This window comes from Watersipora subatra, chromosome 2 (genome assembly GCF_963576615.1).
Source record: "Watersipora subatra chromosome 2, tzWatSuba1.1, whole genome shotgun sequence".
NCBI classification, from domain to species: Eukaryota; Metazoa; Bryozoa; class Gymnolaemata; order Cheilostomatida; family Watersiporidae; genus Watersipora; species Watersipora subatra.
In genome coordinates this window covers 21,448,199-21,472,165 of record NC_088709.1, presented here as the reverse complement: position 1 = coordinate 21,472,165, position 23,967 = coordinate 21,448,199, and the positions used below count along the sequence as shown (strand labels likewise).

Below are 23,967 nucleotides of genomic sequence, written 5' to 3'. Positions count from 1 at the left end.
AATAATAACCTTTTGTGTAGCACTACCTCATAAATGCCATTGACAGAAATACCTTTGTAAGCACTTTTAGTATTAAATAAAAAATTAACAAAAAGTTGTTAAGCTGTTGTTGACAGTTGGTTAATTTAGATACTGAACTGTTATAACTCTAATTCTTTATAAAATTTTGCTATTCTGAAAAATTAGAAACTTCATGATTCTTATCCAAGCTTGGGTCTATCAGTATAACATGTCTCATCCTGCTCAACATTTTAACAATTTTAATAACTACTTCTGACATAATATTTGGCGTGCCAAGTCTCACCTTGAAAGTAATCCATGATGTACGTGTTTTCGGTAGTATGATATCGCTAAAAATGAAAAGGCAAATTAAATGATAATGTTATGGTGTTACCGGGCGACCAATAAACGTTAGCGATTACATTTTATTTTTGGTGATATCAACAAGCATGCGCTCTACATATGTATGCACTTCCGTTTCCTAAGTTTTCCTTCACGTAAGTCCAAATTCATACTGAAGGTAAAATAATGGTGAAAACCACAGATGTTTCGTAGTTTCATAATTGATAGTTGCTGTCATTCATTTGTATTTACATGTTTTCGTTCTAAGTACATGTTTTAGACACTTATCTATTATTGGATTGGTACAAACATTCCTAAAATGTCAACAACATTAGATAATTTTTATCGTTTTCTTTTTCAAGTAGAATAGCTGGTTTTGTAGGATTTTTATAATTGTTATCTATAAGCCAAAATAGCTAGTTGATTTTTTGTTTTTTTTTAATTGTGACGTCGCTTAGGGACACATAAAATCGGGTTCTTCGATTTTTTAAAATATTTGAACTGATTCTCGCAGTTACCATACCAGTTTTAACCCATTTTAAAAGGGCATAAGAGCAATACTACAAGCGTTGAATGGGATTTCATTTAATGGAGATTAGTGTTCATTCAATCCTTAGACATTTTTTGTCTATGGTAAGAAAGATAAATATCAGCAAAATTAGTCCCTGCAGATATTTTATTGAATATATTGTGCAGGCCTCAATAAAATAGTTAAAATAAAGCGACTGATTAAAATAAAAACAACCAATATATACTTACAAAAGTTATTTATAAAAATAAGTGAAGTTTATCACAAATTGTACACATCACCGAGTTTTATATCCCAGATCGTTATTGTAAGTAAACACTATGTTAAGCATTACATTTAGCAGAGACATTCAGTGGTTGGGTAGCTCGTGGGCTACAAGTAGTGGTGCTGCTTTGATCCAAAAAATTGCAAAGTTTGAAAATTTGTGATAAAGCTCATAGGAGTTCAGAATGTGAATCACTGGTAATTTTGTGTGGCAAGGATATCTTCGGTGAACTTCTAAGGTTGCCAGGCTTAACTTTTTTACTAGGGTTGTGCGGCTAGTATAACAGTTGTGACCCTAGCGTCACGGCGTTGGTGAGGGATGTGACTGTTGAAGTACTTTGATGTTGCTTGGTATCACCACAATTCATTTGCAGTTTGAATGCATTCCTAGATAAGGCTTGTGGTGTATAAAAATCATACATGGTAACCTAGTACATCCATCTTTTAGAATCCGACTTTTTGCTACACCGTCTACAGTAATTGTGTGTAATGGAAATGTGTTTATTTTGCATAATTGTTTTATTTTGCATAATATTTTGTTCATAAAGAAAATGCTGTGTTTAATCGCTATTTAATTTCATACGCAGAGATTGACTTGAATAATCGCTTTTCGATCGCCTCCACATGTAGCATTTTGACATATATGTCATAGGCTATAATATTTGTGCATATATTTGTCTCAACTTCTGAAGCAATTTGTAATTTATAATGTACTTTCTGGACCAATCACCGCCTTGTAAGCAAAAGGAAAAAACATTGGTTCAAGTTTAAAATGAAATGTTACAATAGTATATAGTTAAACTTTTTCTGTTATTTTTATCACTCACTTTATCTACTAACCCCTGCCTTGCTGAGCCCTCGTGTCTGTAAGATATACAAATCTATTTAACAACCCCTCCTTACTCATTATTACTTTATTGAGTTGTTTATTGACTATAGTTTGAATTTTTACATAATTTTGTACAATAAGTTAGGGTTACTGTTACATGATATGCAATTACTTCAAGAATTTATAAATTTAGAACTTTAAAAATCAATCAGACTAACAAAAAATTCTTGTAAAAATATTTCCTTCAAAATAAGATTATTTTGACTTACGAAGCCAATATCGCCACGGATTAACATTGAATGTCAAAGTTTGACTAGATTCATTTTTGATAAACTTTCCTAACATACATTTTATAGCAAACAACATTGTATTGTTTTTGTTAGTGGTGCTATTTCTTCGAAGACCTACAAAAGTCATTAGATCTGGTAGAAAACAGCCCAAGCACCTGACACTATGATTCATAGTATGTTCATAGTCAACAAAGTCGGGTAAGCTCACACTGCTGATCATAGTCTATGATGTCTACTGTTACGATCATATGTTTAAATCTACATAAATCTCACTGTCCCACGCATGTGTCCAGCTATAGAGTTTTATGTACAAAAAATCTGCTTCGCAGCGATTTGAACTCGGAACGTTCAGGTCTGTAGGTAGAGATTCTTTCCACTAAGCGACATGGATATTCCCAATACAAGGGAATAATTGTGCACATGGTTAATACACTTACCAATATTTAATGGTGATTGGTTAAAATGTCTACACAGCACGCTTGAACTAATTTACTAAAAAAAATGTTACGAAAAAAAACCCGCAGACTTCCCCAAAATGCTATATGATGCATAGCATAGACTTAAGTAAACTCATAGCACGCACAGAAACAAACAATCACCTTCATTTAAAAGTTGGATGGTGAATAGATGTTGATTTTATGTGCAAAAACTTTGTTTATTACCCGTGCAACACCAGACATTCAGCTAAGTGGTGACTAATTATGTGTCGGTGGAGTTAATGTTTAAATATCTTTATTTTGTCTATGTGAAAGATTTTTAGAATTTAAGTAGAATGTTTTAAACTTAATGCAAATATGAGAAAACTATCGCGACTTAATTCAAACCATTCTAGATTCTCATGTTGTTCTGTTGTTTGCAGCGATGTTTTTATGGAAAAACACTGGAAAAGTGTCATACCAAAGACCATATGTGATTATTTCTTTGAGGCCAAACGTGTCGTGAGTATGTTTTGTCATATTGCAAAGGAGCTCGGTATATCTTTATCATTGATTATCTGCATGCACTTGACACAAACATACAGCTGTATCCCGGTCACTATGTCTCCATAGTGTGGATGATGTAGATTTGCAGTTGTGTGCACGTTGAGGTACTGTCTGATAAGTGATTTAATAGACATTTGATTAATGCAGGTGCGTTGTTAAAAGATAAGGAACTTTATATTAGAGGTCTTAGCGATGCACTGTCTTGTCAAATCAAAATTGGAATGACTTACACTGTAAGTGTGAAAAATGTTTAAAATGGAGTAGCTTGCGCAGTATTTTTATGGGATCATTCGCAAGTGCCATTTCCATCTTTCGCAAGCATGAAACCTTTGATAAAAGTTTGCGAGTAGCAAAACTCACTTGACTTGCTAGTTGTTGTCATCTTCATCTTACGTATGATGCAAACATGTGGATTATCTTGTCATGGAAACTATTGATTGCCATATTCTTACATGTATTGTCATTCACTACCCTGTTTTGTCAACCCTCTCTTGTTTGCACCAATTCTGTTCTAAATTCAGGTCTAGTTTAAATAAAAAATCTGTTCAATTGGCTTTCCAGCCTGCTTCCATTGTTTCCACTGTTGAATGTGTTCACAAAAATATATCAACTATTTTCACGGCGTTAATTGTAGGCGAATACAAACGAGGATGTGCCACCTGTTATTAGCTGTCCTCATCACTACCTAATTAACATCTACAGAAATGGCCTATTCTTCATAGCCGTAGTTACCAATGAGGTAAGAGAACACTTCATTACGGTCCGCCTACAACCTTTCTAAAAATGTTTTGCAGCTTTTGGGCGTCGCTAAAACTTACCTGAAGTGTGTTGCCTGAAGTGTTTAGTTGATCGAGATTATACCGTATATTAGTTAAAACTAGTCAAACATTATACTTGCTTGTCGAGACATTATTACAGTCTTTTATAAGTTGCTAGCAGTAAACGCGGCGTTGCTAGGGATTTCTTTTATTTTCCGTCCGATAGCTCTCAGCACGGCAGTGGATTTTTAACGTGAATTGCTAGACTCCTATACGACAACAATATATGAATGTGTTCATGATAGATAATTGTACATAGTGCATGCGAAGGCTCATTCTTGAGTTTATGATCAGATGCATGTTTAGGAGGCTGGTTCTCGGGAACCAGACAGAGGTCTGACACCGAATATTTTGGTCAAATGATGTCTGCATATGTCTGGGAAGTTTGGGAGAGATCAGGTGAAAATGTGGAAACACATATCATTTACTCAGACTAACCGACAGACACACAAAATGACAAACTTTTAGATTTATATACAGTGGAACCTCGGCTCTTGAACCTAATCTATTCCAGAAGGTTATTCGAAAACCGAGTTGTTCGAGATCCGAAACAACCATTCCCATTAGAATTAATATATGTAAATTTTAATCCGTTCCAAGTCAAGAAAACAACTTCGGTAAAGTATTTTTTTAACATTTTTCACCTTAAACTGTATTGTATATTACATACTACAAATAATAACGGGTAGATATAGATCGTATTTAATTTTAATAAAATATTTTCTATCTATGATGATGAAAAAGAATACAAAAAGTAAACATTTCGTATGTTTCACTCTTAAAACATCAAAAGCATTTTAGGTTAAGATACAATACTAAAAATTGCAGAAATTGATAATGAGACAGCAAAAATGCAACAGATCAGTTACATTAAAAATCGTGCGGAAAAGAAAATATAAACAGCAATGGCACGTTTACTTCACATATTTGAAGGAGAATCCTTCTGCAAAACAGGGTAACTCGACTGGAAGAGTTGTCTCCCTAGCAAATCTCTTCGGTAGAGGGATGTCATCCGAGATAGTTCCTTATTTTTGTAAATTATTTATAAAGTGCAACTTGCTTTTCCTTTTGTTAACGAATGTTTCCATGCTATTTCCAGAGCTTTTCTAAACGTTTAATTCCAATGTGCATGCTCTGGTTTGGCCGAAAACCGAATTTACGTTCAAGATCTGAGCTGAACAAATCTCAAATTTTTGGTCAAAAGCCGAATTGGTCAAGAACCGAAGCATTTGAGAACCGAGGTTTCACTGTATACAGATTAATATGGGGAGTTAGACCCATTGGACTGTGGGACTCCAACTCTATTAATATGTTGCGCGTTCAAACAGCAGCCTGATGAGATTCTTGTGTCCATTAAAATTGATTAAAAGTGAAATTCAGCCCTTGTTATCATTGAAATGAATAACTGCCAGGTTTCATTGAAAGTTAAACATGGAATTGTTTTCCATAGGCAGACAACTCTTATGACCTGCTGACTCCCAGTTTCTAAATTATTACTTGCAGCTTTCATTATATGTCTGTCACTGGTTTCTCTATTGTTGATATGCTACGGATGCAGCCATTGTTTTTTATTACAGGTTCCTCCATTGTTGGTCATAGAGCTCCTTCATAGGGTTATGGACATTATCAAAGACTATTTTGGTGCTGTGAATGAGGGGGTCATCAAGGAACAGTTTGTCATTGTATATGAGGTACTTATATTTTCGTTGGATGGGAAAAGGAATGTTAGCTAGGTTCACCATTTTTGCTGTATACAGTGGCTAATGATATTGCTACCACCATGCATTTTGTAGTTACTCGATGAAATCCTTGATAATGGCTTCCCTCTTGTCACGGAAACCAACATTCTAAAAGAGCTAATCAAGCCCCCGAATATCCTCAGGTCACTACAGGATGTGATGTTGAATACTTCTTCAAGGTCAGTTGTCACAACTCGTTCGTGCCCCTGTCTAACAGCTGTCTATATTTTCTTTTACTTCATTTGATTTTGTCTTTTATCTATTAAATTGGTTTGCTAATGTTGTCAAAATAACCCATTAACACTTTCAAGGCTTATTGTTAACTCTGATTAAGGCTCAATAACCCAATAACACTTTCAAGGCTTATTGTTAACTCTGAGTAAGGCTCAATAACCCATTAACACTTTCAAGGCTTATTGTTAACTCTGACTAAGGCTCAATAACCCATTAACACTTTCAAGGTTTATTGTTAACTCTGACTAAGGCTCAATAACCCATTAACACTTTCAAGGCTTATTGTTAACTCTGACTAAGGCTCAATAACCCATTAACACTTTCAAGGCTTATTGTTAACTCTGAGTAAGGCTCAATGTCGAGTGGTACTTTGGATATACTTTGCTCCCCCTGACGAGGAGTGTCAGACACTCTGGTTATTCAGCCCTGACATTTGAGAGTGAGATGCCTGACACTGGTTATTCTATGCCTGCACCTGACTTTGAGTAGTCTGACACTAGTGATTATATGTTGACATCTGAGATCAGATGGTCTGAGACTCTGACACTGGTCATTATATGTTGAAATCTGAGATCAGGTGGTCTGAGACTCTGACACTGGTCATTATATGTTGAAATCTGAGATCAGGTGGTCTGACACTGGTCATTATCTGCTGACATCCGTGATTAACTAGTCTGGCACTCTAGTAATTATATGCTGACATCTGGGATCAGGTGGTCTGACACTGGTCATTATCTGCTGACATCTGAGATCAGGTGGTCTAATAATGGTGATTATATGCTGACATCTTTGATTAGGTGGTCTGACACTAGTAATTATATGCTGTCATCTAAGATTGGGTGGTCCTACAGACCTACACCATCTATTTGCTCCTTTCGGCGGAACTATAGTTACATATATTTACTACCAATAGTGTTGCACTAGGCTGCTCTCAGGTCAAGCCTTGTATTATAACCTAAAGGGACAAGTCCTAACCTTTTTAAGATCAGTTTCTGTACCCTTCATGTGATTACTATTCCGAAAATATATTATCCGAAAATTTGAATAAGTCTAGTGACATCATCTTTTTGCTACAGTGACATCAGTGCTTATATTTTCACCTGCGCCTATTGTCACCTGTCCGTATAGTGTCACCTGCGCGTATAGTGTCACCTGCCCTTATAGTGTCACCTGCCCGTATAGTGTCACCAGCGCGTATAGTATCACCTGTGTTTATAGTGTCACCTCTGCGTATTTTCACTAGCGCGTACAGTGTCACCTGCCTGTATAGTGTCACCAGTCTGTATAGTGTCACCTGCCCGTATAGTGTTACCTGCGTGTATAGTGTCACTAGCGCGTACAGTGTCACCAGCCTGTATTATGTCACCTGCCCGTATAGTGTCACCAGCGCGTAGTGTCACCTGTGCGTATTGTCACCAGTGCGTATAGTGTCACTAGTCTGTATAGTGTCACCTGCCCGTATAGTGTTACCTGCGTGTATAGTGTCACTAGCGCGTACAGTGTCACCAGCCTGTATAATGTCACCTGCCCGTATAGTGTCACCAGTGCGTATTGTCGTCAGTGCGTATAGTGTCACCAGTGCGCATATTGTCACATGCGCGTATAGTGTCAACTGCGCGCTTACTGTCACCTGTGCGTTTAGTGTCACCAGCACGCATTGTCACCAGTGCATATTGTTACCTGTGCGTATAGTGTCACCTGCGCTTATTGTGTCACCTGCACGTATTGTCACATGCGCTGTAATATCCTATTTTATTACAGTTCCCAATTGTCAGAATATAAGTGTTTGGGTCAGCCCCAAATCCATCTATTTTCAATTTATTTCCAATCCCCAATCCTACCCATGAGTGTTGATCCTATCTATGAGAAGATGAGTGTTTTGTGTCTGTCCACAGTGTGGCAGGTGCCCTACCCGCTGGTCAGCTGTCGAATGTTCCATGGAGAACGGCTGGAGTCAAGTACGCCAATAATGAGGCCTACTTTGACTGCATAGAGGAGATAGACGCCATAATCGACAAGTCTGGTGGTCTGGTCACGTGTGAGGTTCAGGGATATGTAAGTCTCTACACTGATTACATACACTAGTACCCTGGCAGTCCGGTGTTGGTGAGAGATCATGTGTAATAAGTATGGGCACAATGATTCCCAAATGCAACAGGGTGGTCTAGTGGCGCAGACGGTAGCATGCCTGGCTGCTACGCCGAGAGTCTGAGTTCGAACCTCGTGCGATGCAATTTTGTTTCCCAGCATCCAACAGTGGCTACGGCTTTTATTATAGGAAAGATTTAGTGCCTTTTTATGATCCAAACAGCAACAAAATTATTGTAATTTTTGCCATTGATTTTTGAAGTTGTGCACTCCTGGTGGTTTAAAACCTAATTGTATGCTAATTGGATATAGGGTTAAACATCACTTGCGCGTCCAACTTCTTGCTTTGTACAACCAGTTAATTGAACATTTTGAAAATTGGGGCCAGATAAATTTTGTTTAATAAAATCGTGTTAACTCTTTCGCTACCAAATTAATTTCTTCATCGTGATATAATTACATATTCCTAATATTTGGCAAGGGTGCATATAAATTATCGTAACTTTTGAACCACATGGTCTATAAAAATGTTTTGATATCAAATTAATCAGCATAAAATGTTATTTTGGCATTATTATGTCGCAAAAATACCACAAATGTGTTGCAGAATGATCGCAGACACTCTTTTCACATTTTCACCACGACAAGGAGCATGTCTGAGTTGGATGAGTTATCAATACTAGTACAGCCTGCACCATTATTATTACTGCTAAAAATAAAAGTTATTTTCAATAGTACTATTGTTCAATAAAAATTACCCAACTATTGATCTAGAATTAGTGAAACCTCTGTAGCTGTAATGCGTCTGACACGACTGGTCATTGCTAAGAAGAATACGCAATGAAAGATAAAGTTTTTGCAAAGCGATACTACGCTAAGGATTGGTTGTAAACATATTTTCTATTAGCTCAACACATGCAGTTAATGGTTTCCTTTCATGTAAGTACAGATACACTAGGCTATTTAATTGACTACTCACTAATCAGAAGTTTGTATGAAACCTGCTAAAGCCACATCATACGGCTCTTGGTCATACGCAAACGCTTGGTCGAGCCGTTCTGCACGGCTTGTGGTAGGGAAAAAGTCGAGCAGTAAGTGGGACCAACGTAGTGTCTCCTCTTTTGCTTTGTACAATACACTTGTCCCTGTGTTCTATTCGTACAACATGGAGTTATCTGTTTTCTATTCCTATAGCATTCCACATCGCTGATGAATTGGTATATGCTGTCCTCCATTTTCTTTATTACTGTCAACTGCACACTTTTCCTTGATTTTGTTATTTACTGATTTTATAGATTGACTGCTTGGTGAAACTTTCGGGTATGCCAGATCTGACCATGAACTTTGTGAATCCGAGGCTGTTGGATGATGTGAGCTTCCATCCTTGTGTTAGATTCAAACGCTGGGAGGTAAGACAAAGAAAGGATTATGTTACCATTTATATTGATTTTCTCGAGGTTCCTTGCCGTTTCGGTAAGCATTAGCCATTGTCTCATATAGCTTAGTTGTAACTCCATAGATTGCTCCGAATTCACAATGAATGTCTGCTTCCAAATAAGTGAAGACATCGAGCAATCGTAAACGTAAACATATTCATATTCTCTTTTCACAGTCGGAGAAGGTTTTGTCATTTGTTCCACCAGATGGAGCCTTTCGTCTAGTCTCTTACCACATATCAGCACAGAAGTGAGTTTTTGCTATTTTATTCTGTTATTTCAGCTTACGCTATGTACTCCTTATGTTATAAATAGTCTAAATGGTGTCAAACTTTCACGTATGACAAGTATTTCTAGTATGTTTTATTTGCTAATAGAATAGTGATACATGAATGGTCTGTCTTATGAGAAAGCTTTTAAGGTTGATTCAACGAATATTTCATGCCTAGTTGTTGATATTTTAGTAATATCCAAGTTCCCATCTATGCTAAACACAATATAGTCTACAGAGATGGCAGCAGTGGCAGGTTTGATGTCTCACTCGGGCATAAAAACACGGCAGGCAAAACAGTGAGTCCCTATTGCTCTGCTCTTTACACCCGCCCTGCCACATCTCTTGCTTATGACTTCTATACAGGCTTCTGATGACTGACTATAAATGTTTAAACGGAAAGTCTGCCATGAGTTGAATTGAATTTATTCCATATTGCTGATGAATTGATCGGTATCTGTGTCTCAAGTTTTTATATTCGCTAACGTTGTTGCTAATCGATTGGTGATAATTTCGTGCTAATGTTTTTTTACTCTTTCAGCGATAAAGCCTGCATAAAAATATAGTTATCAAGATAGCTCAAGAGGCTTTGTCATAGGGCGATGAGTGGTTTATGTGATCCTAAAGTATTGCTCGTCAGCTAACCAGTATAGTTGATCCAGGCTTATAAATGATGTAACGCGGTCAAAAGTGCTTTAATATTCATGTGAACAATCAGCAAAGCGTTGTGCTTTGCTTTTCCTATCTTTTTTTTCAAGTAAGTACTCCCTGTTTTCTCCTTTGAATAACCTTTATTTAGTGTGCGCTGCTTGCTGACCTCTAATAAATGAAAGTTTGCAAATGATGTTTCCCTACAATTAATATGACAGGAGATGCAATTCCAAATATTAGAGATGAAGCCATTGCATATGGTAATTAGTAAGTTTCCATAGAGTGATGCCATAGCGACACATCCCCATATGAAGCTGCAATGCCATCAGGGAAACAGCCGTGTTGCTCTCAATTTTCATGATCCAGTGTTGCTATTTGGGAGCGAAACACCTATTCAATGCGCCATCTTTTTGCCATGGAAACTTCCTTAGTGACCAATGGCGTCGCACTTACATGTGTGCATGCGCATAGGATTTGCTTGGCATTGGGGGTTGCGCAACCGTCACTCTACTATAGCGTTCTATGGAAACACGATCTGCTTGTCGGCTCAGCGTAGAGCTTCGGTACTGGTGCACCCAGATGTCACTGCACTATCACTGTGTGGAAACTAGGTTAATCTCTGGAGCTGTTCAAACAAGTGCAAGCTCTAGTTTACTCCGACTAACTAAAGTGTGAAACAAATGTGAACCAAGCTTATTGAGTTTGTACTTGTTTTATTCTATATAACTGCAGATTGAGAAGGCAGTTTTGGAAACGACATTTCCCAAATCAGTCCTGAGCATTTCTTTGACTCCCAGCCAAGGTCGTTATACCTTTGATCCAACGACCAAGATCATGGTATGGGATGTTGGAGAAATGGAGCCTGCCTGCATTCCTACCCTCAAAGGTTTGTTGTTAACCAAGACGGATGATGATGCAACATGTTAATCTATTGATATCCAATGATGCTCCCTGATTCTCTGCCTAGTGAATTACATATTAAAAAATAACTAATATGTAATGCCTTTATAGAATCGTATGCAAATATTGTTCAGCCCTGTGAATTTCGGAGTTGTAATCTCTCTAATATATTTTTAAATGTTAGCATTAGTGTATTCTGTTTTGTTTCACTTGTTTGTTGTAATTTATGTAATATATTTATGCTCATTTTTATGCTATATGTTATGACTAAAGTATTTATTCTTGGTTTTTTGGGCTCTGAAACAAATCGAACTAAAACCAATAATTGCTCAGAATACTGGAGTGGATTAGCACCGTATCACAAGTTTGTAGTCTCACTGTTGTAACAATTCCTACAATATGCAGGTAGCATAGCGCTTGCATCAGGAGCAGAGGTGCCTGAACAAACACCAAGCCTAAACCTCAGATTCCAGATGAGTGGTTACACAGCATCCGGTGTGCGTGTGCAGCGAGTTGACTGCTACGGGGAGGTGAGCTATGCAATATGGTCTTTTTCTTGCTGACTGTAAGTTGTGCTTCATTTTAATCTGTTCTCAGTTTTCATTTAACACTTTCAAGCCTGGGCCCGAGATAACTCAGGAATATGTTTCTTCACCTGATCCTACGTCCGAGTAAACTCGGATTCGTAATTTCATTTTGCTTTTGTGTACGTCCGGTTTACAAAAAATTACAAAATTTTGGTGGCTTTGTGTGTAATTGGATTTTAGTATAAGTTTCAAGTCAAATGGACTGTTAGTTCTTCAGATATATTAAATATACCGACTACACTTCTATCTGAACGAGAAATGAAAAATGGCTGGCGTACACTAGTTTTGTTTGCACTTCAGTACTTGCGGTTCACATAGAATTATGAAACTTTCATTGCTTTGTGCAGTATGTGTTTTCAGCATAATTCAAAGGTTCAAGCTAATTAGACTATTGTTCCATCAGGCTCAACATCAATCATTATGTTTCTTCAGTAACCTTTAAAACAGCACAGTTATGAAAAAGTATGAAAAAAACTATTTACTAATTTTATTTCTGTTTTTTTATTGAGTTCTACAAGCTTGGAGCTTTAATATGAAATTCAGTTCAAAAGAATAGTGCTATTCTATGTACGTACATTCATAGTAGATTGTAAGTTGCTAATACTGTCTAGGATCAGGGAGCGTGCTTGTGTATGCAAGATTAGGCGCAACGTGTTAAAGCAGTCATTTTGGAAGAATGTTTATAACGGGAGCAGTAACCTGACATGTTTGACTTGCTTTCAACAGGTGGTGGCACGGAGAGTATCAAATGTAAACCCACACCTTTGCCATATTTACATAGGCAGATAAGGAAATAAAATTATAGAGGAAATCAGTTTACATTGTATAGTCTATAGGAAGTTCTGCCTGTTTACATTTGCGCTCATATTTTTGTAGAAGTACAAACCATTCAAAGGTGTCAAGTATATGACCAAAGCTGGCCGATTCCAAGTGCGAACGTAGTTAGCCTACAAATGATTGGTCGTATGATGAGGAGAGCAAGCAGAGCACAGAGTTGCATCCATAGACTACATGCATCCATAGACTACATATAGGCAGTGCTGGCAAGCACTCATCTTCTAACCCTTGCATTACAAAACTGAGAATGTATAGTTGTTACTTTTTATACCATCTTATTTATTTCAATATAATCTTGTTATACAAACTGATCCACTGGAACGACTTCACGTCCTACCATCAACAACAATTTTTCTACAAATACCAGTTGAATGACCATTCGAGCAGCCTCTATACAGAGACACTAGGATCAGCCTGCGGTTTATAGGCAAGATATTCCTAATGCTGGAAGCCAAATAATGTGGTAATACAGAAACCAAGCCAGGGTAAAGACGATCGATTATAATGCCAGAGAAATAAATGTTTCAGGTAGTCAACTGAGATATGCTTGTGTTTGATGACGATATTCATGGAAAAATGAAAAACAATGTTACTTTTATAAGCCTGAAAAACACAACAGAAATAAAAAAGAAAACTACACATACGATCAGATTGTAAACAGCGAATTAGAGTGTGATACATTATCGATATAGGAAAAGATTTGCTAACGGAGATATGCATCAAAAAGTCTAACCAGATCTTAAATAAAGGTACATGATGTACTTTAGATCTGACGCATAATGGGCACTTTCGTGGGAGATTATAATTTTACTCCTATCTCAACAACCAAATGGAATTTACAGCAGATTTAGCTTATAGCTTTAGACCAAGAATTCCTTTGACGTAGTTGACAAACTTCTTGTTGGCGAGGATTTTCATGTGCTCACCACCCGACTCGGAGACATACTGATGGTCGAATGGCCATTTGCCTGTGTTCCAGAGGTCGCAGCCAAGGAGGCTGACATCATTCACTGTGCCGTCTCCCTGACCATATGTCACATAGGGAGAAGAGTCTGGAAACATGGAGCCCTGCAGAAATCGAACCATACATTGATTCTTAGGTAGATGAGTAACCAATAACATATTTAAAATTCACATCAGAGACGGGATGGTTAAACGTGCAAACAAATGCCTACAATGATTACAAGACCTGACACTGACATTAAAATGCTCTAGTAGGGATGGCAGCTTCAGGTTTTTAGTTATATTTATCATCATGGTCATTACTCTCAACAGGTGAATGTTAAGCTAGGCAAATGATTGAATATACTCACCATGACCAGCTACTAAATAATATACAAACAAAGGAATTATGTGATCAAAACTTTGCCTGGCTATGCCGCCAACAGAGGGTGTTTTACAGTGAAGGCCTGGTTATGCACACCAACAGAAGGGTGTTTTACAGTGAAGGCCTGGCTATGCACACCAACAGAAGGGTGTTTTACAGTGAAGGCCAGGCTATGCACACCAACAGAGGATGTTTTACAGGGAAGGCCAGGCTATGCACACCAACAGAAGGGTGTTTTACAGTGAAGGCCAGGCTATGCACACCAACAGAAGGTGTTTTACAGTGAAGGCCTGGTTATGCACACCAACAGAAGGTGTTTTACAGTGAAGGCCTGGTTATGCACACCAACAGAAGGGTGTTTTACAGTGAAGGCCAGGCTATGCACACCAACAGAAGGATGTTTTACAGTGAAGGCCAGGCTATGCACACCAACAGAAGGGTGTTTTACAGTGAAGGCCAGGCTATGCACACCAACAGAAGGGTGTTTTACAGTGAAGGCCTGGCTATGCACACCAACAGAAGGGTGTTTTACAGTGAAGGCCTGGCTATGCACACCAACAGAAGGTGTTTTAGTTGTGATGGGAAAGAAATAGTATTAGTGACAAGCTATGAGTGAACCAGCATTTTTTTAAATAATTACTTGAAGGACCAAAGGGGTAAGTTTGAAACAATCTTGGAATGGGTTAGGTAATTTATTTTACTGTTTGTATAACGTAAAATCCCTATAACGTAAATGTTCTCGGAATGAATTACATGTTTTTGTATTATAAGAACTAGAGGAGAATCTACATATTTCAAATAATTACTAATAGTTTTTACAAGCTGCTTGTAATAACAAACCAGAAACTGAACTCACTTTTAGGGAACCTATGACTGTTGTTGTGTGACTCACTATTAGGGAACCTATGACTGTTGTTGTGTGACTCACTATTAGGGAACCTATGACTGTTGTTGTGTGACTCACTATTAGGGAACTTATGACTGTTGTTGTGTAAGTCACTGTTAGGGAACCTATGACTGTTGTTGTGTAAGTCACTGTTAGGGAACCTATGACTGTTGTTGTGTAAGTTACTATTAGGGAACATATGACTGTTGTTGTGTGACTCATTATCAGGGAACCTATGACTGTTGTTGTGTAACTCACTATTAGGGAACCTATGACTGTTGTTGTGTAAGTCACTGTTAGGGAACCTATGACTGTTGTTGTGTAAGTCACTGTTAGGGAACCTATGACTGTTGTTGTGTGACTCACTATTAGGGAACCTATGACTGTTGTAGCGTGACTCACTATTAGGGAACCTATGACTGTTATTGTTTGACTCACTATTAAGAAACCTATGACTGTTGTTGTGAGATTAACGAATCAAAGAACAATTGATTTTGGAATACTTTAGGCGCATACTTAGTACATGTATCTGGCATTGCTCGTTATCAAAAAAAAAATGGTGCTCATTTTTGCTCTTTATGATATAGCGAATAAAAGCCTAAGAATCAACCATAGGTCCCATCGATGCTTGCCAAACTATTTTTTTCGGTTAGTAATCATGATAATCATGAGCTGGAGTTCTAGACACCGGAAGGATTAATTAGGAAAGATAGTGATGCTACTTTCATGGATAGCAAATGAGCTAAGGTGAAATTTTGGCAACAAGAACAACTCTAAGTCATTTGTACTGCTCACTCAAGAGTTGACTTGTGCCAATTAAGTTTTTCTCAATTAGTAAATCAGCCAGAGTTTTGCTAGGTAGCCATGATACATCCAGCCCAGTAAAAGTTACTGAAACATCTAGTAGCAGAGACAACCATTTCCATACACTGAGATTTATAATGCACATAGGAGAACTGACTGTGTATGTGAACTGGAGTGGCGTGGAGAGGTTCCAGCCATGGATACAATATATGGGAACACCGGGGTGCATGGTCTTGACGTCGACTAGGTCTTTGGTCGCCCGCCACATACTGGTCATGTCAGGGTAGTCCATATCCTGACAACAGATCAGATTCAGACTTACACAGCTGGTAAGGTTGATATGAAGAAAGATTGATAGGGTTTGTTAAACAGACAAAGCATAACTATTACTCTCTGCTACAGAAGTACGTTTCCTTCCCCCTTTCTTTCGCTCTCTCTCCCTCTTTAGCTCTTTCCTTTTCACACAGCAACTTTTGGTATCAAGTAAAATATTGCAACAATGTACCAACTCGGTTACACTATATTATTTTGCACATGATAATCATTTGGTAGTATATAACTGTTGGTACCCGCTTATAGCCAATAAAATCATTCAAGAGTATTACATATTCTAACTCTTTACCATGATTGTAATTGGTGCAACGCTATTGATGTCTAACATAAACAATAGGTACAGCGTCTTGGTGCTTGTTTGGAGCCACATCTCATTGGCTAATTTTATTACCAATGAGTACACCTGTTCCTATTTTGAAAATTCAGTAGAAACATTGCGTTTACAATTGCAATAATTCCTTTTATAGCACTTTTAAACAATGGCCTAGCTAAAAATGTTACTGTCTCAAGTCTGGGTTGCCTGTAGTTACACCACCTGACTGAGAACAATGATTGCGTGGCACCTCTTTTATGATCTCTAGACAGGACTGGAAACAAACAAAAAAAGATAGATACATTGACGAACCAAAAGACCACGATATGCAAAGTCTAGCAGGAAAAATATAGATGATATACCTCTGCCAGAGCATCGATATCAGTGGCCGAATAGTTCCTCTGGGGGGTTATGATGAACGGATAGTTGGTAGGCCAGAAATGCTCTGTCGCATATGGTAGCAAGAAAGCAGAACTGGGAAATGTTCTCTGCATTGGACGAACGGATATGGCTGAGATGAACCGCTCACCCAAGGTGTCACCTAGAAACAAAACAGTTAAAACAAGAGTAATGCAAAGGCTGTTTTGACATGTTTCTGGATCTCAGTATTTTAAAATGGCTCCAGACTAAGGGTGCTTTAGAGTTTCAAATGGCATGACAAAGTGTTGAGAGAATATCAACCATTGATTGAAGTACATGATCAACTTTTGACTAGTCCTAGGAGGTCCCAAAACTTGGGAGCTATCAAATACATGCCACCTATGCACGAGGAAGCTGAAGGCATGCAACCTGAAGTGTGGCGCCCATATCGGTATGAGCCATGAGCAGTCATCTCGCTGTCATCTCGCTCAGCAAAACACCTGTGGCGCTAGGCTTGGTGGATTATGTTCACATAAAGCTGCGTCGCTGATGATCGGCTAAAAATGGCCACCCGCCACGCTATTTTGATAGAGCTAACCTTAACATGTATATTGCATTCCGAGTAAGTTTTGTTTCCGGCTCCTTGCAAAAGTTGAACAGCTTTTAATTCTTGCGTTGACCGCCAGCAACCACTGGCACTCGACGCGTAGGTTCCCATTTCCATACCAATAGCCCTGCGAGCATGCCGCCGGTGCTTGCGGGTGCTTGTTGCATAATTGGGAAACAGGCTTGCCAATGTTGGTAATCGTTAGCTAATGCACCCGAGGCACATCTTGTCAACTGCTGTGCAAGTTACTTGAATCTGCACTTGCTGATGTACTGCACAATGTGCAAAGTTCTAAGAAAGGGTGCCAGCACTAACACCTGGAGGATTAGTGGCATAAAGAGGTATTGATGCCTTATTACCTAGTAACAACAGTGTCCAACACAAGTCTATTTATAATACCTTTTGTTTATATATCCAGCCATATCCTGTCAATGCCTTGTAACAGCACTGTATAGAATGACTAGAAAGTGTGCTCTCTGAATGAATGCGAGTTTATAGGGGGATTCTAAATTCCTCCCCGCGCTAGTGGGGCAGCATGACATAATATATGTAATAAACATATGCTAGTACCAAGAACATTCATGAATTTGGAATTATCTTCTACACGCTGCTTTTGGCAACGTGTGACCGACACAATAATGATTCCTTTGAAGATCAAAAAGCAAATCCACTGGAATATTCTAGTGTTGGGCTATTAAAGCCCAAAAACATTAGTTACGCGTATTTGTAAAGATCTCGGTCTATGGCTTTTTCTGATGCATCTCAATAAGTATGCTTATCCATTATCAATATCCAATCAGGTTACAATGTACCATCGTGTACACCACCAACCAAAGCAATTTCTACTGTATATCCCTAAAATTATGAGTAGTCCATAATTGGAACCCAAGCACCTTAAATTTGCCCAATGGTGTAGCCCCTACTTATAAGGAACCAGAGAGATTAATTATTTGAGTTCTGAATTGGAATTATGACATCCCGCCTTAAACCACCCCACACTGCGTAAAATAGTGGTTACAGCCAATTACTGGGTTTCCATTCATTAACTTTATTACGCCAAAGAAGAGATGAAATTGTGGAGCCGAGTTGATTGCTCCAAATAACTTTTACCTCGATGGATCCAAAAACTGAAATACTCGATGCAATATTGTGTCACCATACAGCATCAATGTACTCTTACTGACTGAAGGAATGAAAAGCGCGAATTCTGGAGAATGTTGGTTTTGCCTACTAACCAAAGCACAACCTCAGCATGTTGTATCAGATGTAGGAGTAAAAATGACACAAAACTGGCTTATTGAATAATGACCCTGAACAAGATTGGCTGATTAAATAATGGCCTTGAACAAGATTGGTTGATTAAATATTGACCTTGAATGAGACTGACCAATCAGATACTGGGCCTGAACATGATTGGCTAATCGAATAATTTACATGAAGAAAACTGGCTGAGTAAAATAACCCAAACATACCAGATACAAAAAGACGGAAGAGTTTGGCAGCACCTCCAAGAGGAGCAGAAAGCGCAACATATCCAGAGACATACTTGTCCTTCCAGCTCTGGCTTTTGGTGGACATAAAATGGACAAACACCTGAAAAAAAACATGATATAGACAAAATGTATGCAATGTATGTCTTCAACTGGTATATCAGTTTCTATGACAGGTATTTTGATTGAATGAAACAGTTTTGTAGCACAGAAATGACCATCTAACCTTGCCATGTTTTGATTGCAATTTTTTAGAGATTACTACAGACCTTGGGTTCGCTCTTGAAGAGTAAATAAAATAAGTCATAACATGAAAAGGATAAAAATTCAAAACTTGGTGCATAATATTTTAATAACCATAATAAAATTGATAATTTGGTAACCCCAATATCTAAAGATGAATCATTAGCTAGAATACATAAACCTGCATGTTGCTGTCAGAAGGTAAGACAAACCTTTTTTAATACAGCTACCAGAAACTCGCGAGTATCGTAATGCATGATAAAATATAATTGGGTAAAATTATTAGCGAAAAAACCGCTGTTTCCTAGTACCTAAAAATTTAAGTTGAAAGGATTATATATACATATTTTTTTACTGGGCAGTCCATAATGATTATTTAGAAAAACTGTTTTACATAAGGTGCAACAAGCAAAAAACAAATTAAAAGGTATTGCAATGTGGTGTCATTAAGGCGAAAACCAAAATTTATACAAGACCTAAAACTACTAAGCTTAGGCACACATCTATTTCCTTAGACAAAAGGATTACTATATAATATTAAAAAGTTATTTTTTTAAACTAGTCTAGACCGATAGCAAACTGAGCAGTGCCCTTGGACACCAGCCAGCACCAGCAAATTCAACAGGGTTACAGAAGGGATGAACCATTTCAATTTCATCTTACTTCAAGAAAATTAATTTTACAGCTGTCCGCTACTTTTATGGCATCAGCCTAGCAGGAATAAATAACATGTGCACTCCACCAATCGTAATCAATCTATTTATAAACAAATATATTTCCTCAACCACTCTTATCAGCCGTTATCGACTGTTTGCTAACATGATATGAGCATGATCCCCGTTATGACCAATTGCTGTAGAGGATGACATCTGGGCAATGAAGCAAGCATGCACAATGCGTGTAAGAGATTGCATGCCACGAGCATGAGAATGACATGTGATACACGCGTACATCATTGATAAGCATTGCATGACTAATTCTAAGGCTTGGCTATGCACACTGATTTATCCCCCATAATGAGGCACAATTTAAGCTAAAATTCTACCTTTAGAGACTGGACAAAACAATACAGGTTGATACAGATTACATACAAGTTGATACAGAAATCTCTCGCACCTAGGCAGTCCATCTGTCAAGGCTTCAGTACTTTTCGAGGTCAAAAATATTCATTAGAACATAAATAAAAATGAACAGTAAAGAAATAAAATATATATAACACGTAAATCTCTTTCATAATCTGGCCCAGTGAGATTCCTCTGCAAGTATCATTGGGCTAGCAGCTGTCGTGTGTCACCATTTTTCTGTTACGTTTTGTCAAGTGTAAAATTGCAATAAGTTTGTAATGCCATTCATCACAGTTTTTAAAAACTTATGACTCAAAATCGCCAAATGAACCTAAAAAAGGAGAATGCTTACAAGTAATGAACAAAAAACTAACACTTGTTTTCTATTTCAGAGATGTTCTACGTCAAGAGAGGTGATGATCCCGACTAATCATGAAAAGTGAAGGATTACTGTAACGTATTCTTCATGACGCAACGTAAAACCACTATAGTGTGTTATTTTGCTGCATTACCAGGTCCTTACTTGCTGCCTGAGACTTATGATGAATTTTGTTCAAGATAGCCAAGAACTCCTCAACAAATACACTCTTAACAGTAATATAATTAATAATATGTGCTTTCCTATTCCACAAACTACAAACAAGGACAACCACTCACCATAATGCTGAGGGCGACAACCCACCATAATGCTGAGGGCGGCAACCCACCATAATGCTGAGGGCAACTACCCACCATAATGCTGAGGGCAGCTATCCCCCATAATGCTGAGGGCAACCACCCTCCATAATGCTGAGGGCAACTACCTACCATAATGCTGAGGGCAACTACCCACCATAATGCTGAGGGCAATCACCCTCCATAATGCTGAGAGCAACTACCCACCATAATGCTGAAGGCAACCACCCTCCATAATGCTGAGGGCAACTACCCACCATAATGCTGAAGGCAACCACCCTCCATAATGCTGAGGGCAACTACCCACCATAATGCTGAGGGCCCACCATGATACTGAAGGAGGTTTTTTGGTGTAACTGCTAAACACATTTTGCTGTTTTTTGTTCGAAACCCAACATGATAATAGAGTTAACAACTCACCATGACAGAGATACTAGAACCCTGACTGAAACACACTGGCTACTCAATACAAAGGCCATCAATCTACAGGGTTGGAAAAAATCAGATTTTTTGATTTAAACTGATTTTGTTTGATAAATTTTGTGTTTTTGCCCACTTTTGCTCATGCAAATTGCCTATGAATGCACGCCAGAATGCAGGTAACCTTCTTTTCAATATTACAGACTTTCAATATTACAGACTTTCAATATTACAGACTTTCAATATTACAGACATACATGCTTTAGTTTTACAACGCTCACGTACTATATTTCAACATTTTGATCAACAACTTTTTCGGGCCACCTTTGTCAGCGAATAGTATGACGCACACAGCAAGTTGCATTGCTAGGAACATCTTGTGGCTACGTTTCTAATAATGTTCTGGTGTTAACCGCCGAACATGGTGCTCAAGCTAATAACTAATACGGTGCTGAGGCTATCTATCAACCTACCATATTACCGAGACTGTGAGCGACGACTAGCGCTGGCTTCTGATTAAGATCATAGCTGTGCTCAAACAATGCTGTCATATTTGCATACAGCTCCTGCATTTCATCTGCAACATGAAAATACCTCGCTTAATGATCAACTGTGAGAAACATAAGTTTTTCTAGACAATCAACAAGATGTAACAAACGAACAAACGCATTTGGCAGTCGATTAGTTTGTGAATGACTTAATTTTGAGATGACAATAAACTTGCATTAATGAGACTTGGTTGAATAAGATCTCATTTGACAGCGTGAAAAGACATCTGCAATTATTTTTTTACAGAAACGATGATTGCTATAAAGTTTTTTAAAGCATAGAAATTCAGTGCTTAACTTCTCATTTAACTTTACTCACTAGGTGCCTTCCTGAAATCATAGCCCGTCCCGAACAAGTTTCTGTTGTTTTCATATCCGGCAGATCGAAGGGCGTTGGCAAGTGGAGCAAAGTAGGATGCTACAGAAATAATCAAAACAAGCCACTACTTTGCATTAATTCATGCCAAGAATCTCTTTAGCTGATCTGAAAGCAAACTGGCTTAAACACAATCGAGTTTATTCAACTTACAAACAAATATTCGACTCGGATCAAGGAACTCTACAGGCACTGGGTCACCAAAGTTTGGCACAACGGTATAAACGCCAGGACGATTTGCTGTCGTCTTTGTGACAGGATCATACACCAACCTAATAAGCAGAGAATCCAAATAAAATACAAAATTATTTGCAGGTTCTATCTACTAATGATTTCAATATCAACTTCATTTTTAGATATATGACCTCGCTTGTTGAAAAGCTGATATAATATTAAAATAAAGCTTTGGAAATAATTAAATGTAGATCAAATCAATCTGTGTGCAAATAGTTAAACTAAAAATGATTTTAAACCTCAAAGCAAAGATTGACATTAACGAAAGCCTATTGGCTTTTATTTACATGAAATAAAAATCTCATCCCTGTGTAAAACTTTGGATTATTCAAAACGCCAATGCAAAACATTTTTTATATTTTAACAGTTATAAGAATAGAAAATGCTATAAAAACTCCTTATCGAGTTCTGACACAACGATACAGTAACTGTGAATTTCATACATAATTACATACCTCAAATTGTCCACAGTGCAATCAAGAATATAGGGAGCAAGAAGTTCTAAGTTAAGCCACAACGCAAAGTAGTCATCAGTGTGGTCGGAACAGAAATAATGCGGCACATCGGGTTTCGCAAGCTTAGCTAGCATCTGACTCCCACCATCGCCAGGCACTAACAAAAAATATTACTGCAGCATAAAACGAACACATATAACAAGCCCATCAAAACGTACCATTTCATTCAAATACAAGTAAATTTTTAAAGCGCTAGAGTGAGTCAAGAGATGTCCAAAAATGCCTAGTCAAATTGAATGTCCAAATTACTTACCTAGAACAACAGGTGTTAGAGAATTGGGGCTTTTGTGAATTTTCTTATGATAAGATAAACAAGACGGAATACCAATAAAAAGGGCTATTATTACATAAATGAACTGTTGTAGATGAAAAGTCTCCGCCATTCTATAATGGCAACAATTTTAACGTCCCACTTCTTATCGATTGGTAGCAGGCGAGGCAAAATGCGCGTTGTATAACTACAGTGTGGCTTTATTTACTGGTATTCAGCTTTTGATTGGCCAATTCTCTTTACAAGGTCGGAACGATTCTGCAGCGCATGCACGACAAAGCGACATATAGTTGGTCGAAAATCGTGAACACTATTCACTTCTGTGACCGATTGAGTATGACGGCAGTATTACCACAAGCGATCTATAGAAATGACAGAAATGGATAGTACGAACGTATAGGCTGACCAAACATTCGATGTAGACTTGCCGATGACAATTCTATCCATATTGCGTAGCCTTTGTCGGAGGATCAATTAAAGTTAGTCTTGAATTCAACATTTAGTCCTTGATGAATGTGGTGAGTATGAAAATTTTTTTAAATTTTTAATTGTGCTACCATTCTAACAACTACTTGTTCAGAGGTTAAAAATTTATTCAGTACTTATATGCAAAGAGATATGTGAAGTTGGTTTGCCAAGTTTTTAGCAGCTTTCGCCGAAGAACTTATCGTTGTCAAACAGATTTTGCTGGGGTTCCCCAGAC

At 37.9% G+C, this 23,967-nt stretch overlaps 2 protein-coding genes across 3 annotated transcripts; one reads left to right on the top strand and one right to left on the bottom strand.

Moving 5' to 3' along the window:
• The first annotated feature begins 480 nt into the window (after positions 1–480).
• Positions 481–13,109, top strand: LOC137387296 (AP-3 complex subunit mu-2-like). Of its 2 annotated transcripts, none has more exons than XM_068073670.1 (13): positions 481–497; positions 2,348–2,452; positions 3,114–3,192; positions 3,872–3,976; positions 5,633–5,746; positions 5,849–5,973; positions 7,924–8,083; positions 9,412–9,525; positions 9,729–9,802; positions 10,017–10,122; positions 11,207–11,360; positions 11,780–11,904; positions 12,838–13,109. In XM_068073670.1, the coding sequence occupies exons 2-13, from the start codon at positions 2,418–2,420 to the stop codon at positions 12,901–12,903; spliced, it is 1,257 nt and encodes a 418-aa protein (XP_067929771.1). In that variant the 5' UTR covers positions 481–497; positions 2,348–2,417; the 3' UTR covers positions 12,904–13,109. The 2 variants fall into 2 exon arrangements, with proteins under 2 accessions (XP_067929771.1, XP_067929772.1); XM_068073671.1 differs by having other exon boundaries at positions 483–520.
• Positions 13,110–13,241: 132 nt separating this feature from the next.
• Positions 13,242–23,448, bottom strand: LOC137387295 (lysosomal phospholipase A and acyltransferase-like). Its single transcript, XM_068073669.1, has 9 exons — positions 23,247–23,448; positions 22,934–23,090; positions 22,398–22,516; positions 22,188–22,286; positions 21,794–21,897; positions 18,901–19,021; positions 16,824–17,002; positions 15,973–16,110; positions 13,242–13,866 (listed from the first exon to the last, which is right to left on the bottom strand). The coding sequence occupies exons 1-9, from the start codon at positions 23,374–23,376 to the stop codon at positions 13,651–13,653; spliced, it is 1,263 nt and encodes a 420-aa protein (XP_067929770.1). The 5' UTR covers positions 23,377–23,448; the 3' UTR covers positions 13,242–13,650.
• Between the last annotated feature and the right edge of the window lie 519 nt (positions 23,449–23,967).